At 36.8% G+C, this 14,690-nt stretch overlaps 1 protein-coding gene across 6 annotated transcripts in view; it reads right to left on the bottom strand.

The window, feature by feature from the left end:
* The window catches only part of LOC129417105 (kinesin-like protein KIF20B), a 32,211-nt gene that overhangs the window by 2,089 nt on the left and 15,432 nt on the right, over window positions 1–14,690 (bottom strand). The window contains exons 15-22 of one of the 6 annotated variants that reach the window (XR_012370466.1): window positions 14,498–14,627; window positions 14,204–14,405; window positions 13,338–13,387; window positions 7,193–7,312; window positions 6,918–7,068; window positions 1,087–1,225; window positions 872–994; window positions 313–776 (exon numbers count right to left, since the gene is read on the bottom strand). Coding sequence is in view for 4 of the 6 variants with exons in the window: in XM_073869407.1 (XP_073725508.1) it covers window positions 6,802–7,068; window positions 7,193–7,312; window positions 13,338–13,387; window positions 14,204–14,405; window positions 14,498–14,627 (769 nt within the window). In the remaining 2 variants the exon portion in view is untranslated. Of the gene's footprint in view, window positions 1–312; window positions 777–871; window positions 995–1,086; window positions 1,226–3,980; window positions 5,967–6,479; window positions 7,069–7,192; window positions 7,313–13,337; window positions 13,388–14,203; window positions 14,406–14,497; window positions 14,628–14,690 lie in introns of those variants that run through there. The other 5 variants (XM_073869408.1, XM_073869407.1, XM_073869410.1 and 2 more) reach the window with 5 other exon arrangements.

Here is a 14,690-nt window from a genome sequence, read left to right as displayed (position 1 = left end):
CTACCATGTAAGTGAATGGGATCCACAAACAGCCTGGCCACAAACATCCCTCAAAACATCCCCCCCTGGGTTTGTCAGAACGAAGACATCCACGCGGGTCTGCAACAACACGAGAGTGAGTAAATGATGGCAGAATTTTCATATTTGGGTGAACTATCCCTTTAAGGCTATATTTAGAACGAAAGCCGGTTAAGTTACTTTTCGTTCGGACGACAGTGTTTTAATCGTTGATTTATTTATATATTGTATGTAATACATATTTATCGGTTACAGAAAAATGCTAAAAGAAAGAAAACTGGTAAATTAACTTACCTTCGTTCGGACTACAGTGTTTTCACCGTTGACAGGTTTAAAACTCTCCAGGTCATGTACCCAACCATTCGTAAACTGAACGTGGGCTTCCAGAGACTTATAATTGCGAAATTGTTCAGCAGTATAGGCACTGACACCACAAACAAAATAAGTAAAAATATCAGGAAAAGTGATTGGAGGTAAGGAGTCAGGGTCGCGGATCCACTGGTCTTTTGGGACTTCATAAGGATCGACATTTCCAATAAAGTGGATTTTTTCAACATAGCGTTTCTTGGCGTCAGGTAGGAGTTTGTCTCTGTACAATCCACCTTGTTTTAAACTATTTTTAAGCATACCCATACATAAATATTCACATCTTATTCATACAACCTGTTACCGGCTTGTGTTTGTGTGGCCTCACAAAATGGCGGACACTCCTCACAGTACATTGCGCGATGACGTCGCAGTGACGTCGCTTGCATGCTCTATTTGGGATCAATGAAAAATAACTCAATATTTGAATTCTAATAAAAAGCAATGAGGACATGTACTTTGGTATTCATCGCTGGATGATGCTTACGGCTTTCAGCTGTTGGATGACACGGTCCCTGCTCGCGATCTCATTCTGAAGTTGCAATTAAATCTTTTCTAAATCGCTGAGCTTCAGTCTTAAAGATTTTTCTGAATCGCGCATTGAAGAGATCTATGAAAGCGCATAAAGGTCAGTTAGGCTCAATTCAAGATATGACACATTTCGGCACAGAAGATGAAGTTTCGGGATGAGTGATTTCTCACCTCTTTCTGCACCTGCTGTATCTGCTTTTTTGAGTCGCAAAGTTTCTCTCGAATATCTGATGAATCATCATCTTTCCTGCGCAGGTCGACTGTCAGACTGTTCACCTTTTGCTCGCTAGTTTTAATCTCTTCCTTCAACCTGGGTGAAGAAAAAAACATAACAATAAAGTTAATCTGAGTCAATACTAGACATTATTCTAACAATCATTTATAAACGTGATTAAAAACAGTGCAAGTGACTTTCAGTAGGGGAAACGGCTGATAGTACCTACAATAAATAATAAAAAAGGCTGTTAAATGACTCAAATAAATCACTGTCTTTTGTGTGGGAAGATCATTAATCTTAAAAATGTAGCTATCAGGTACAATATCTTTGACAGATCAACCGAGCAAGTGCATTTAAATACAAACTTTCTGAGGATAGTGCTCAGACACACTATAAGCGGTTTCCCAGACAGGGCTTAAGCTAATCCCAGACTATGAGTTGTCTTAAAGGGGACAGAGAATGAAAAACCATTTTATCTTGTCTTTGTTGAATAATGGTAGTCTACCCGCATTCACAAACATACAAAAAGTGCTAAACATGCTAAACATCTCAGTCTCATAGAAATTCCTCTTTTAGAAATGTCAGCCAGAAAACGGCCCAATCTGAAAAACTGATGCTTATGACATCACAGGCATCTCACTGCCCCTCCACTTTAAAATAATTGGCAAAATTTTTTGAGTGGCAGCAAAGTCAGCCAATCAGTAATGAGATTGCAAGTTAAGCCAGTAGGGGGAGCCAAATAGGTGCAAAACCACTTGTTTAAAATCCCCCACCCTAATAGAGCTATCTGGGAGAGGTTTTTAGGAAGCTTTTAAGGCAGTGGTTCTCAACTCCAGTCCTCGGGACCCGCCGCTTTGCACATTTTGGATGTCTCTCATATCTGACACACTCAGTTCAGTTCATAGACTCTATCCTAATGAGCTGATGATCTGAATCAGGTGTGTTAAATAAGGGAGACATGCACAATATGCAGAGCAGTGGGTCACGAGGACTGGAGCTGAGAACCACTGTTCTAAGGCATTACAGACCCAAACAAAAATGTTTTTGTCTACATGTCACATACAGAACAAGGATAAATACCCCGTTCAATCATTCTATGTCACCTTTAACTTATAACAACTTGCACTGACATATATTTAAAATATATCAGTGCTATTGTTTTGTCTAAAGATGGACACCAGTAATGATTTTGTAAGGTATGTTTAAAAAAAACTTACATTTCCTACCATAACTAAGATCTAGTCCTAGCTTAAAGGGACATTCCACCTTTTTAAAAAATATATACTAATTTTCCAGCTCCACTAGAGTTAAACATTAAGATTTTTACCGTTTTGGAATCCATTCAGCTGATCTTCAGTTCTGGCGCTACCACTTTTAGCAGTGTTTCCCATGCATTGATTTATTTGTGGTGGCCCACCACAGAATCAACACTGACCCCCAAAAATAGAATTTTCATGATTCCCATTTACGTTTTTATTTCACTATTTAAAACAGCTTAATTCGGCTTAAAATATAATTCGATATATAATACAGATCAAATACAGATCAAAGAGTAGAAGTGAAACATATTTCAGGTGCCAACACTATCAAACTCAAACACGACATGATGACGTCACATATATGCTAATTAGCTGGTGACGTCATCACCACCACAGTCTCTCAAAATCCTGTGGGAAACACTGTTTAGAATAGCTTAGCACAATACATTGAATCTAATTAGACCATTAGCATCGCACAAAAAAATAACCAAAGAGTTTTGATATTTTTCTATTTAAAACTCGACTGATCTGTAGTTACATTGTGTACTAAGACCGACAGAAAATTAAGGTTGTGATTTTCTAGTCAGATAAGGCTAGGACTATACTCTCATTCTGGTGTAATAATCAAGACATTTGCTGCAGCAGGCGAAGTGATAAAACGCAGCAGCCAAAAATAATCCCCTGGTATTGAAAGTTACTTAGGGGACTATTTCTGACTGTTGCGTAATATTGTTGCGGCTCCTTCAGCCATGTTACATCTGCAAGTCCTTGATTTTTACGCCCGAATGAGAGTATAGTCCTAGTCATATCTGTCTAGAAAATCACAACTTTTAATTTTTTGTCGGTTTTAGTACACGATGTAACTACAGAAGAGTCAAGTTTTAAATAAGAAAAATATTGAAACTCTTTGGTTATTTTTGAGTGCGATGCTAATGGTCTAATCAGATTCAATGGATTGTGCTAAGCTAAGCTAAAATTGGTAGCGCCAGACCCGGATATCAGCTGAATGGATTCCAAAACGGTAAAAAGTCAAATGTTTAACTCTAGGGGAGCTGGAAAATGAGTATATTTTAAAAACCGTGGAATGTCCCTTTAATCTAAACTGTCTGGGAAGCTGGCCATAAGTGATTACAGTAAGCTAGTGCCAAGTATGATTCACTTTTGTTAACCAAAATGTAGACTGATTGCAAAATAAGATTTTTATGCAAGTAATCACAACTAAAACTGCTATTTACTTGAATTCAAAACAAAAGGACCATTTTCATAATCAGTAAAAAGGATTCATGTAAAATAACGTGACTGATGGTTCCCTCAGCTGGTAAAACAATCCAAAATTGCACTTACAACAAAACATTTCAGTATTTTACAGCAGAACAGAGCAAACTTTGTTTTTGTAATGTGTTAAAAAAAATTTAAGAATATAATAAATCAAACAGATAACAACATGGGTTAAGTAAATATTGAGGATATTTATCAATAATATAGATGCTTTCAAAACGGTGGATTAACATTTGTGACCCTGCCTGTAAAAAACCCAAAACTGTGTGTGTGATTTACTGTTTTCTACATTAAATCACCCTACACTGCAAAGTTTTCAAGTTCCTGTTTCAGTTGTGTAATTTCCTGTTCAAGTGTTTTAATGAGTTTGTTCTTTTCTTCCATTTCATGATCCTGCTTAGTTATTAGGGACTTTGCAGTGGCCAGTTCTTGATAAACACTTTCTAAAAGTGTTGTGTTGCTGTGGCTTGTCTCCATGGACACAACCTCTGCCTTCATATTGCTTTGATCCATTACTTTCATCATAGGTTTGGTCTCCACAGATGCTAGCTTTGTTTTGCTTTTGTAATCCTTCTCGTGTTGAAAATGCTCATCTAAACGTGTTTCCTCCAGCTTAGACTTTAACTCCTCAATGCAGACTTTCAATGTGTGGCATTCCTGCTCCAGATCTGTGATCCGCTTATCTTTCTGTCTTGATTCAATATGACAACATTCAAGCTGACCTTTGACCTCAAGGTGGGCGGAGTCTTGACACCCATTAGGTGTGTTCGACTTCATGCGGCGCTGCGCAGACCGATCGGCGGCTGACTTGAAGCAGTGCATTTTGGTTAGTACTTTTGTCCGACTTCAGCTCGCGCTGCAGGCACGTGACTGTAGGCTTGTTTGAGATGCAGCTTGCCTTGCCTGAAATTCAGACGAGAGCAGACGGCTGCAGTAAGGGGAGGAGTGAAAAAAGAGCTTTTAAGTCAGACACTTCACCAATCTCGCAGTCCAGTCGACTACAAACGTCAGCATAGGCAGAGATCACGTTCGCATACTTTATCGCGGATTAAATAGATACAACTTAAATACCAATAAATTCATTTACGTAAAGATGTTTATAAGGAGAATCAACGAAGGTGAACTGTTCGTTACTGGAAAAGGTTACTTAGTAAATGTTGGGATGAATAAATCTAGTGGTAATACAAATTCGTTTCTGTTGTGTGAAATATAAACAGCTCACAGTACAAATACATCAACACCAATACAGAAGTTTACAGGAATTCATAAAAAATATAAATGTCATAATAAAGAACAATTCAATTAATATAAAAACGACTACAGGAATTAGAGTTTTTAGAATTAACAAGTCGTCAGCTGACATAACCTGGCCAATGAGCATTAAGCTGTGTCGTCAGCAAGTCTTTTCCCATCGTGCTTTTCGTCAACGCAGTCGGTGGTGAGCAACTGCGCTCGGCTGTAGAATCCGACAAACCCGCCTCTCCATCACGAGAGTTATTTTGCACACGTCAGCGTGACATCAGAGCAAGTCGGACGTAAGTCGGACACTTTTCTAACCGACATGCATCTTGCGCGGATCACCGGTGATCGATTCTGCGCAGAATTTGCTCATCTCAAACAAGCCTAATGTCATATGTTTTTTAAGTACCGTGAGTGCGGTTCGAGATCAGCCGCCTGAGTTAGCCAGCGCAGTTCGCGAAGAGGAGCTGCATGGGCTGTAATGACGACACAGCTGTTTCACCATTGGTCGGATTCACCACATGACAACAATCACGTGTATTTCATGCTTATTTTCACGCCTTCAGTTCCACAAATGCTCACAAATCTGTATTTTTATAACAGTTAAAGCTCTTTTCATGTAGTCGCGATGTTATATTGTGTCATCGTCATCAAAATAAAATGGATAAAAAACGTAGACCCCACTACATTGGTATTTAAATAATATATGCTTATGTTGAATTCTTTATTCTTGTAAAAACACTGCTGTAAGCCTCTTCAGTTCCACTCATGCTCATACACGGACATTCAAAACAGTATAATTAACTTTTTATGTAGTTTACATATTACAAATCATGTTGAATGCGATTAAGCAAGCAAACGGCACGTGATCAGCCATCCCTGACGTAAATGCAGCAAGCTACGGGAACCACAGCGCGTCCGACTTCACGTCTCCAATTTCAGCTCCTCCCCACCTGCACGCGGCTAATCTCGCCGATCGGTTACATCCAGCCACAGCCGATGTCGAACACACCTTTTATCTCCAGTGTCTTCTTGGACTGTGGGGTCCTCCGGGGGACCTATAAATATTATGAATATTTGTTTATGTATATGGGGGATGTGGTCTTATGACTATTAAGCATGCAATAATAGATTTATATGTGCTTATTATAAAACGGCTACTTCCAATCCTTGAGACTGATTGGTCAATAGGTGTGCTTTATTCGCAATAAAAAACTGCTATGACCGCTTCACCCAACGGTTCTATTTAATATCACTGCGCCCTTAGCAACACCCTTAGCAAGACATAAACATATGAGACAAAGTCTGAGAACAGTTTGTTGTTTTTATTTGAACTTTCATGTTGTTTTTCGCAGTCAGGGACTATTTTTTCTAGCGGAAGGAATGCTTTTATTAATTTAACTTCATGAAAGTTGCACTACTATTTTTTTCCTTTAATATTGGAAAAATATAACAACGCCCTTCAGCCGTTACTTATTCACGATACAGCACAGCCTCTCGTACCTTATTGCTTACATATAAAATTGTATTATGTTGCAATTTAAATATTGCTTAATATGAAAATTAGTTTGTCTTATTCACACATTCCCAATTTGTTGCCTCTTGCACATGGGGGTGTAAACAAACTCATTTTCAGTTTTATTCTGGCAGGGCACTTAAATGTGAAATCTTATGATGTGCATCATTGTGTTTGTAGTTATGATAGCAGTATAATTAAAAAATGAGATTGCCCCCTTATTTGACTTGTTCATTATGTTATGTTTTCCATGAGCAAAATAAATCTTTCTTTATTCAGTTGATCTGATAAAAACAGTACACTTCATAGTAGCATTATGAAACAGAGCTTATCACGCACTCATAACTTTTTGGTAACACAATTTCACAATTATTTCTTTATTCCAGAGAGCTGCTTTCGACCGTGGAGGTATTGACGATTTGTGACCCGACCTGCTCCTCTGGTCGTGGCAAAAGCTGGGAGGCAATATCAGCAGATGGGGCGGAGTTTATACCTTTCTTGAGAGGGGGCTGCCCATCAAGCCCCTCCCCCTCTTGATGCCGTTTTCTGCTTTCGAACCGTGAGCTGGGCCTCTGTTCTGAACATGTGCAATGAGATGTTTTGAGATGGATATTCTCCTTCTTGATGGAGTCGATCAGAGATATCTACAAAACCACAACGAAACAAGAACATGTAATGCGCTGATTTTGTTATGTAATAGTATTAACTATTCATAAAACAATTACTTTATCCATTTCAAAATATCATTCTTTTCAGTTTTACACTCACATCCTTAGCAGTACTTTCTACATGTTGGTCCAAAGCTTTCTGGAGCTTGGAGATGATCTCGTCTTTCTGGCTGCAGATTTCACTTAGCTCCGATTGTCTTTGCTTGTGGCTCTCCAGAGTCTAAAACCAACAGAACAAGACACAACTTATATTTTTTTGAAGAGAAAGTGACCCATGCAAATCCTTTATTATAATGCTAGACCAGGGGTCTCCAACTTACCTTTTAGTGAACAAGGGCTATTACAATAGATAAAACCATCTGGATGGCTACTTTTTAATATAGTCTACTCAAACTTGTTGATTTTTATTTATTTTACTTGCTGATATGCGTTATCCTTGTTTAAAAAAATAATATATATATATATATAGATATACACTCTAAAAAATGATGTGTTGGATTTACTTAAAATATATATGCACCATTTTTGCAGCACACTTTTTAAGTATTCCCAACTTTGATAGTTTTACTTAAAATTAACAAGAAAACCTGTGTTTTATGTACCTACATTTTTAAGTAAAGAATGTTGATGAACTCAAATATTTAAGTTCATATAACACACATTTTCTTGTTTATTTTAAGTACAATTATTCCAAGTTGGGATTACTTAAAAAGTGTGCTGCAAAAATGGTGCATATATATTTTAAGTAAATCCAACACATATTTTAGAGTGAAGTTGGAGCAATTTAGTATACCCAATAATCTGCATGTTTTGGACTGTGGGAGTGTACACAGAAAGGTCTGCTGAACAAAGTCTTTGTCTGACTTAGCTCTTGCTTGAATCAGAGACCTTTTTGCTGTGAGGAACTAAAGATGCGCGCTAACCCACTGTGTTGCCCTCTACACTGAGCACACACTTCTCAATCATGGTAAGAATGAACAAACATAATTTTTTTCAAAATAACTCTAAATACAACATATAACTAACATTAACAACATATCAACATAAATAAAGCCAGCAAACATTAAAACAGTCATCTTTTTTTAGTAAATATTAACCAAAGAAGTGAACATGTCGCAATGCATGCTGGGAACTATTCAGACCATTGTTTTTTTTTAAATTGCTTGTTCAGATTACTCAATTTGGCAAGTTGGGTAAACAAATTGGACAAAAACTTAAAACTCCAGTCAACAAATGATATTTGTTAGCAGGATGATTATGCTTATTTCATTCAGTGAACACAAATTAATGAACTGATGCCCTTTAACAAGAAAAACTTTGTTTTTTGTTAAAAGAACATTTTGAAGTTGGATTTTTTACAGGGCATGCGCTTCACAAAATGGCTACGACAGATGTCATAATTTTTGGCTGGAAAGGCATCATGGGAAATCACGTGGATCTATAGTTACTTAAAATGTTATGCTAGATTTACTTAATTTTGATGCAATTGTTAAAGTAGTTAGCATTACTTATGTTTTTTCATTTTATTTTTGGATATATTTAAGTTCACCTGGTAACTTAAATTTTTGTGTTACACATACTAAATATGTTAAGTAGAGGTTGAAAAGTTATAAATACTAAGTTTTTTGTGTTTAATCCAATTACTTTCATAAGTTATGGTTGTTCAGCCAACGAATCGTTTTTTAGAGTGTAGATACAATAATAATAATAATATCCAAACTGAATGTCAGAATTGGAAAGAAAGGTGATTTAAGCAATTTTGAGCGTGGCATGGTTGTTGGTGCCAGATGGGCCGGTCTGAGTATTTCACAATCTGCTCAGTAACTGGGATTTTCACGCACAACCATTTCTAGGGTTTACAAAGAATGGTGTGAAAAGGGAAAAACATCCAGTATGCGGCAGTCCTGTGGGCCAAAATGCCTTGTTGATGCTAGAGGTCAGAGGAGAATGTTCCGACTGATTCAAGCTGATAGAAGAGCAACTTTGACTGAAATAACCATTTGTTACAAACGAGGTAGGCAGCAAAGCATTTGTGAAGCCACAACACGCACAACTTTGAGGCAGATGGGCTACAACAGCAGAAGACCCCACCGGGTACCACTCATCTCCACTACAAATAGAAAAAAAAGAGGCTACGATTTGCACAAGCTCACAAAAATTGGACAGTTAAAAACTGGAAAAATTTTGCCTGGTCTGATGAGTCTCGATTTCTGTTGAGACATTCAGATGGTAGAGTCAGAATTTGGCGTAAACGTATGAGAACATAGATCCATCATGCCTTGTTACCACTGTGCAGGCTGGTGGTGGTGTTATGGTTTGGGGGATGTTTTCTTGGCACACTTTAGGGCCCTTAGTGCCAATTGGGCATTGTTTAAATGCCGGGGCCTACCTTAGCATTGTTTCTGACCATGTCCATCCTTTTATGACCATCATGTACCCATCCTCTGATGGCTACTTCCAGCAGGATAATGCACAATGTCACAAAACTCAAATCATTTCAAATTGGTTTCTTGAACATGACAATGAGTTCACTGTACTAAAATGGCCCCCACAGTCACCAGATCTGAACCCAATAGAGTATCTTTGGGATGTGGTGGAATGGGAGCTTCGTGCCCTGGATGTGCATTCCAAAAATCTCCATCAACTGCAAGATGCTATCCTATCAATATGGGCCAACATTTTTAAAGAATGCTTTCAGCACCTTGTTGAATCAATGCCACGTATAATTAACCCTCTGGGGTCTAAGGGTTTTTTAGGGCCCTGGGGAAGTTTTGACATGCACTGACATTTGTGCTTTTTTCAGTTGCGTAAAAACATATTAATGGCAAAAGTCTAACAACACTGTGTTCATCACAAACTGGGCTACAATATCATATAATCAACATGTATGTACATGTTTGTATTTTTTTAGAGAAAAATTTTTATGCATGGTTTTTGAAAAAGCAAAAATTTTAAGTCACTGATATAAGTCCACAAAACTAATTCTAAACATGTTTTCCCAAGACTTTTCAAAACAGGATCTAGTAGTCTAGAGTTTTTTCTTCAAAATGATGTGAAAATCATTCGGCCTACTTATTCACATAAAGCAAGATATTGATTTACAATTTCTAAGACACTTTTGCTTGGGAAAGGCTGTATGCGTGGAGGCGGGAAAGCTCCTGAATAATCAGTGATTGACAGCTGAGAGACATAAGGGTTGCATAATGAGCCACATAATGAGCCTTGTGGGGATGTTCAACAGGAATGTAACTTTCTCTGCAGTAAAACCAAGATATGGTTTACTTTTCAATATAATGTAAATACACACACATTATATATATATATATATATATATATATATATATATATATATATATATATATATATATATATATATATATATATATATATATATATATATATATATATATATATATATATATTGTAAGATTAAAATTAAAATATAGGAATTTAATACTTGGTTACAACTTGTCAAAACCTCCTGTGCTGATAGTGTGATCAAAGACTATTGTTCACAGCCGATACAGTGGGGGTTAAAGATGGTCTTCTGATTGGTCAGTTTGAATGTATTATGTTGGGTTTGGTCAAGTACAGTGGGGGTTACAGGTGATCTTCTGATTGGTCAATTTGAATGTATCAAGTTAGGCTTAGTCACATGGTCAAGAGATAGAGGATAAAGGTCAAGGTTTTTATGAGCTCTGGGCCTTTGCATTTTAGCTTTTGCCTTTGCATTGGCCTTTTCCCCTTTCCTTTCTTTCTTCACCTAAGTTCTGGGGTTCGGGCCTTTAGGCCTAGATTTCAGTTCTCAAGTGTGAATCTCTTTCTTCTAAACTTTCTTTCTCTGTTGTGTATCTTATCAGGTAATATCTCACATACATTGGAAACAGTCAATTGTTTGTATTATTTACCATTTCATGCATTTATAGTGTAACCATTTCAACTGTAACTTTAAGTCAGTACTGCAATTAAACCTTTCATTTACAAATCTGTTGTTTAGTTTTGATTTAGTGTTAATACTTAAACGCTCCATATTGCAATACAATATATTCGTACTCTAGCAACGCTCTCAGACATATTGTGTCCGAAATCGGGGAACGATTGCAGTTTTATTCTCCTTCCGAAACCTGAGATCCCTTACTTATATATATATATATTTTTTTTTTATTGATATTATATTAATTTCACAAGTATAAGTTACCTTTTAAAAACCATATAGCCTAATCATGGTAAAGTGAACACAGGGGTTTGTGTTTGGTTGGCCAGCAAGAGGTTTACTTTTGTGCAGTAAACAGAGATCAGAGACCTCATTATTAGTTCCAAAAAAAATATGTTTAACATTAAATTAAACAAAAAACATAACACTTAGATCTGAAAGGTTTTGTCAAAATGTAACTCAAAATTATTCAAGCCAGAAGAAAGTGCAAGATATTAGCCTTCCTAACATTAGGCTATAACAAATTAGGCTACTTAAAGCCTCGTGAAAAATAACTAACTTTAGTAACTCGCATAAAACTTCTGCACCAGTCTACTGATTTTTTTTTTTTTGAGAAATAAAAGCATGTTTTGGGGTCAGACGCGACCGCAACCCATGGTGACCGCCAGTCCAGCCGCCGCCGAAAACAGCCGCTCCGAGGAGACTGACCGGGATGCACAGGTACCTCCGCGCTTACTTGGCTTATTCCGCATACAGAGTACGGTATGTGTGAAACAGCGTGCGTTTTCTGAGCCCCATTTACCATTGTATAATTATACTAACATAGTCTTTTAGTTTTTATTTGTTGTAAAACAGCAGTAAACACAAATTTACTATGGTCTCCAACTCCACGATATACCATAACCATGGTATTTGTAGTAAAATTGCGTAAATACAAATCGTTTTTAATCTGCAAAAAAAAACATTTTTAAAATGATAAAATCATGGCAAATTTTCCTAAGGTAGTAATTACAAAATTATATATGTTTGAAAGACGGAGATGCGCACCTGTCAATCTATTACATAACAGAGCGAGGCCAGAGACAAACGTGCTCATAAACGGGAGTAATATGGAATAATGTGTGCATCTTTGAATAACTAAGTATACATTTCTTTTAAATATATTTTGTCAAATAAAGTTTTGAGACATGGCCTAATAATGCTTTTTTCACTTTTATTGCTCATTTAGACTTATTGTGCGGCTAACAGCGTTTTTGACGCATTTACCGCAGAGATTATTTTAGCAATAGGCTATTGCTTTTTTCCGGTAATAATAATACAATTTATATTTCAATCCTGTTTCATTGTCTGTTTATTCATTTCATTATGCTGTAATGTTAATGTGATGATATTTATTTGCCATATGAAACGTGCCGTTATATGAATACTTTTGTATAATATTAAAATTATATGCAAAATAATGTGTGCATCTTTGAATAACTGTAGGAATACAGTTGCTTCTTTTTGTCATAAAGTTTTGAGAAATAATAATATTGTGAGGATTTATTTCCATATGAGACGCTTTTTGTCGTTGAATACTCTCGTTTATTATTTGGAAATCATATACATGCATAGTAGGAAATATATAATGTGGAAGGGTAGACTTGCAAAGTTACTCTGCTTATTGTGGAGATAAATAAACCATTGCAAAACTGCTGATTTGATCCATTCAGATCCTGACCACCAGGCTAGAGATTTTAAACATCCTTAATCCACACTTACTAGTCTGTCAAATAATATCTAAAATATATTGTTTTGTAAAAAAATGATGCTTTGTTCTATTGTTTATGCGGAAAAGTGTTCACAGAAAGTGTCAATCACATGAACGTTTTATGCAGAATAAGCGGTCAGCAGCAACGGGTGCTTGACGGATTCGCCGCACACATACGCAAACGCACTGCATACGGAGTATTTGTGAAACAGGAGTTAGATTAAAAAAAATGCATTAGATTAATTGATAACAAATTACGAAATCGACGAAATTCTTAACAATTAATTATGCCCATCCCTAGTTCAAACACAGTATTAGTATAGTGTTCCTAATAATCCTTTACGCGAGTATGTATATATACCAGGCTACTAGTAGAATGTGCTTTGGCAGGCAACTAACAGACTTCGTGCGTGCAGCATGTTGGAGACCAATGTGCTACCCTGCAAAAATGGGTTCAATTTCCAGGAAATACAACTACTGTAATGAATTCCCTGAAAGCGCTGTAAGCAACTTTGGATAAAGTTATAATTATCACGTTTCTTTGAAAAGTTTTTCTATTACCTTCTTCATCTCTTCCAGTTCATCTGACAGTTGACTCTGGGTCTCCAGCTCTGTTTGGATATATGGCTTGGTGTTAGATCAAACGATTAGAAAGCCAAGGAAGTTAAAGTGCGATACATTTAAGAAAACTATTAGCAAGTTATATAAAGGGTACCACGACTATAAACACATGTATGGCTTTATAGATTAGCATTGGCTATATGAATGTAAAGTTAAAACAATGCAAATGTCATAGCTTTGAAAAAAAATTCACTAGAAAGGCCAAACCAGTTCTATTATCACTACAGTGAGTTAACATGGTAAACAATTCTTCTGTCAGTAGATTGCAAAATGACGTCAAACAGAGGATGAGAGCTATAAATGCATAATGAAAGTTGATGGCAGCAAAACCAATGGTGTCTGTGCAAGAACTTTATAGAAGATACAATTGTATTTACTACAATAAAATGTTGTAATATTCCACTGCAACCTTTATAGGTATTTGGCCCAGAATGCACTACACACAGAACATAATGGTGGCCTCCATAGGTTGAAATAAGTATTATATATTGGAATTTCTAAAATAATAAACTATCCAAGGATTTTTTTAGTAGTAGAAAACTAAGTATTAAAGCATACAAGTCTTTATAATCAAGGTACCCTTGAAGTACAAAGGCATTTCATAGTAATCAACCCCAGCCATGATTCTGAATTGGATTAAATTAGTATACAGTTTTTGGTAAAAGAACGTTTAACAAAAATATAATCATTTTATATAAGAAGCTGTGGGGGTGTGCCGAAATTTGTGAATGCCAGTATTCAGATTCTGTGGAAACCTGCTGGGCATTTTGCAGGTGCAAGGTTTCACACAATCAGTGGTTTCTCACCGTGTGTTTTGAGTGACAGGTGACTCTGAGCCTCACTGAGCTGTTTTGAGAGTTCAATGACCTTTTTCTCAAGGTCATGTAGTGTCACAGAGGGGTCAGAGGTCACCAGGCAGGACTGGGCAGTCTGATCATCTTCTTTGATTCCAACCAGGTCAGTACTAATAGAGTCAAGCATGCTGTCCAGAGATACATGGGTCTCCTCCTACAAATAAATATTTACAAGGGCACCAATTGATTTTAGAGAGGCCACAAACACATCTGATAACATTTCAATTGTTGAATTTTATACAGCACCTCTGATTTCGTCCCTGTTGAATCCACACGGTCATCTTCCGTGACTGTTTTTCCCACTAGGTTTTTGAAAATTTCCAATCTTCGTTCGCACCGTTCCTCAATTAACTCCCGCTCTCTGGATATGCGCTCACTAAGAGGGTAAAAGATGGGCAAGAAAAGGGGTCATCGAAAACACAAAGACTCCTAATTTGCC

The sequence above is a fragment of the Misgurnus anguillicaudatus genome, chromosome 7 (assembly GCF_027580225.2).
Source record: "Misgurnus anguillicaudatus chromosome 7, ASM2758022v2, whole genome shotgun sequence".
Classification (NCBI taxonomy): Eukaryota; Metazoa; Chordata; class Actinopteri; order Cypriniformes; family Cobitidae; genus Misgurnus; species Misgurnus anguillicaudatus.
The sequence above is the reverse complement of the archived record's forward strand: the minus strand, read 5'-3'. Positions and strand labels throughout refer to the sequence as shown.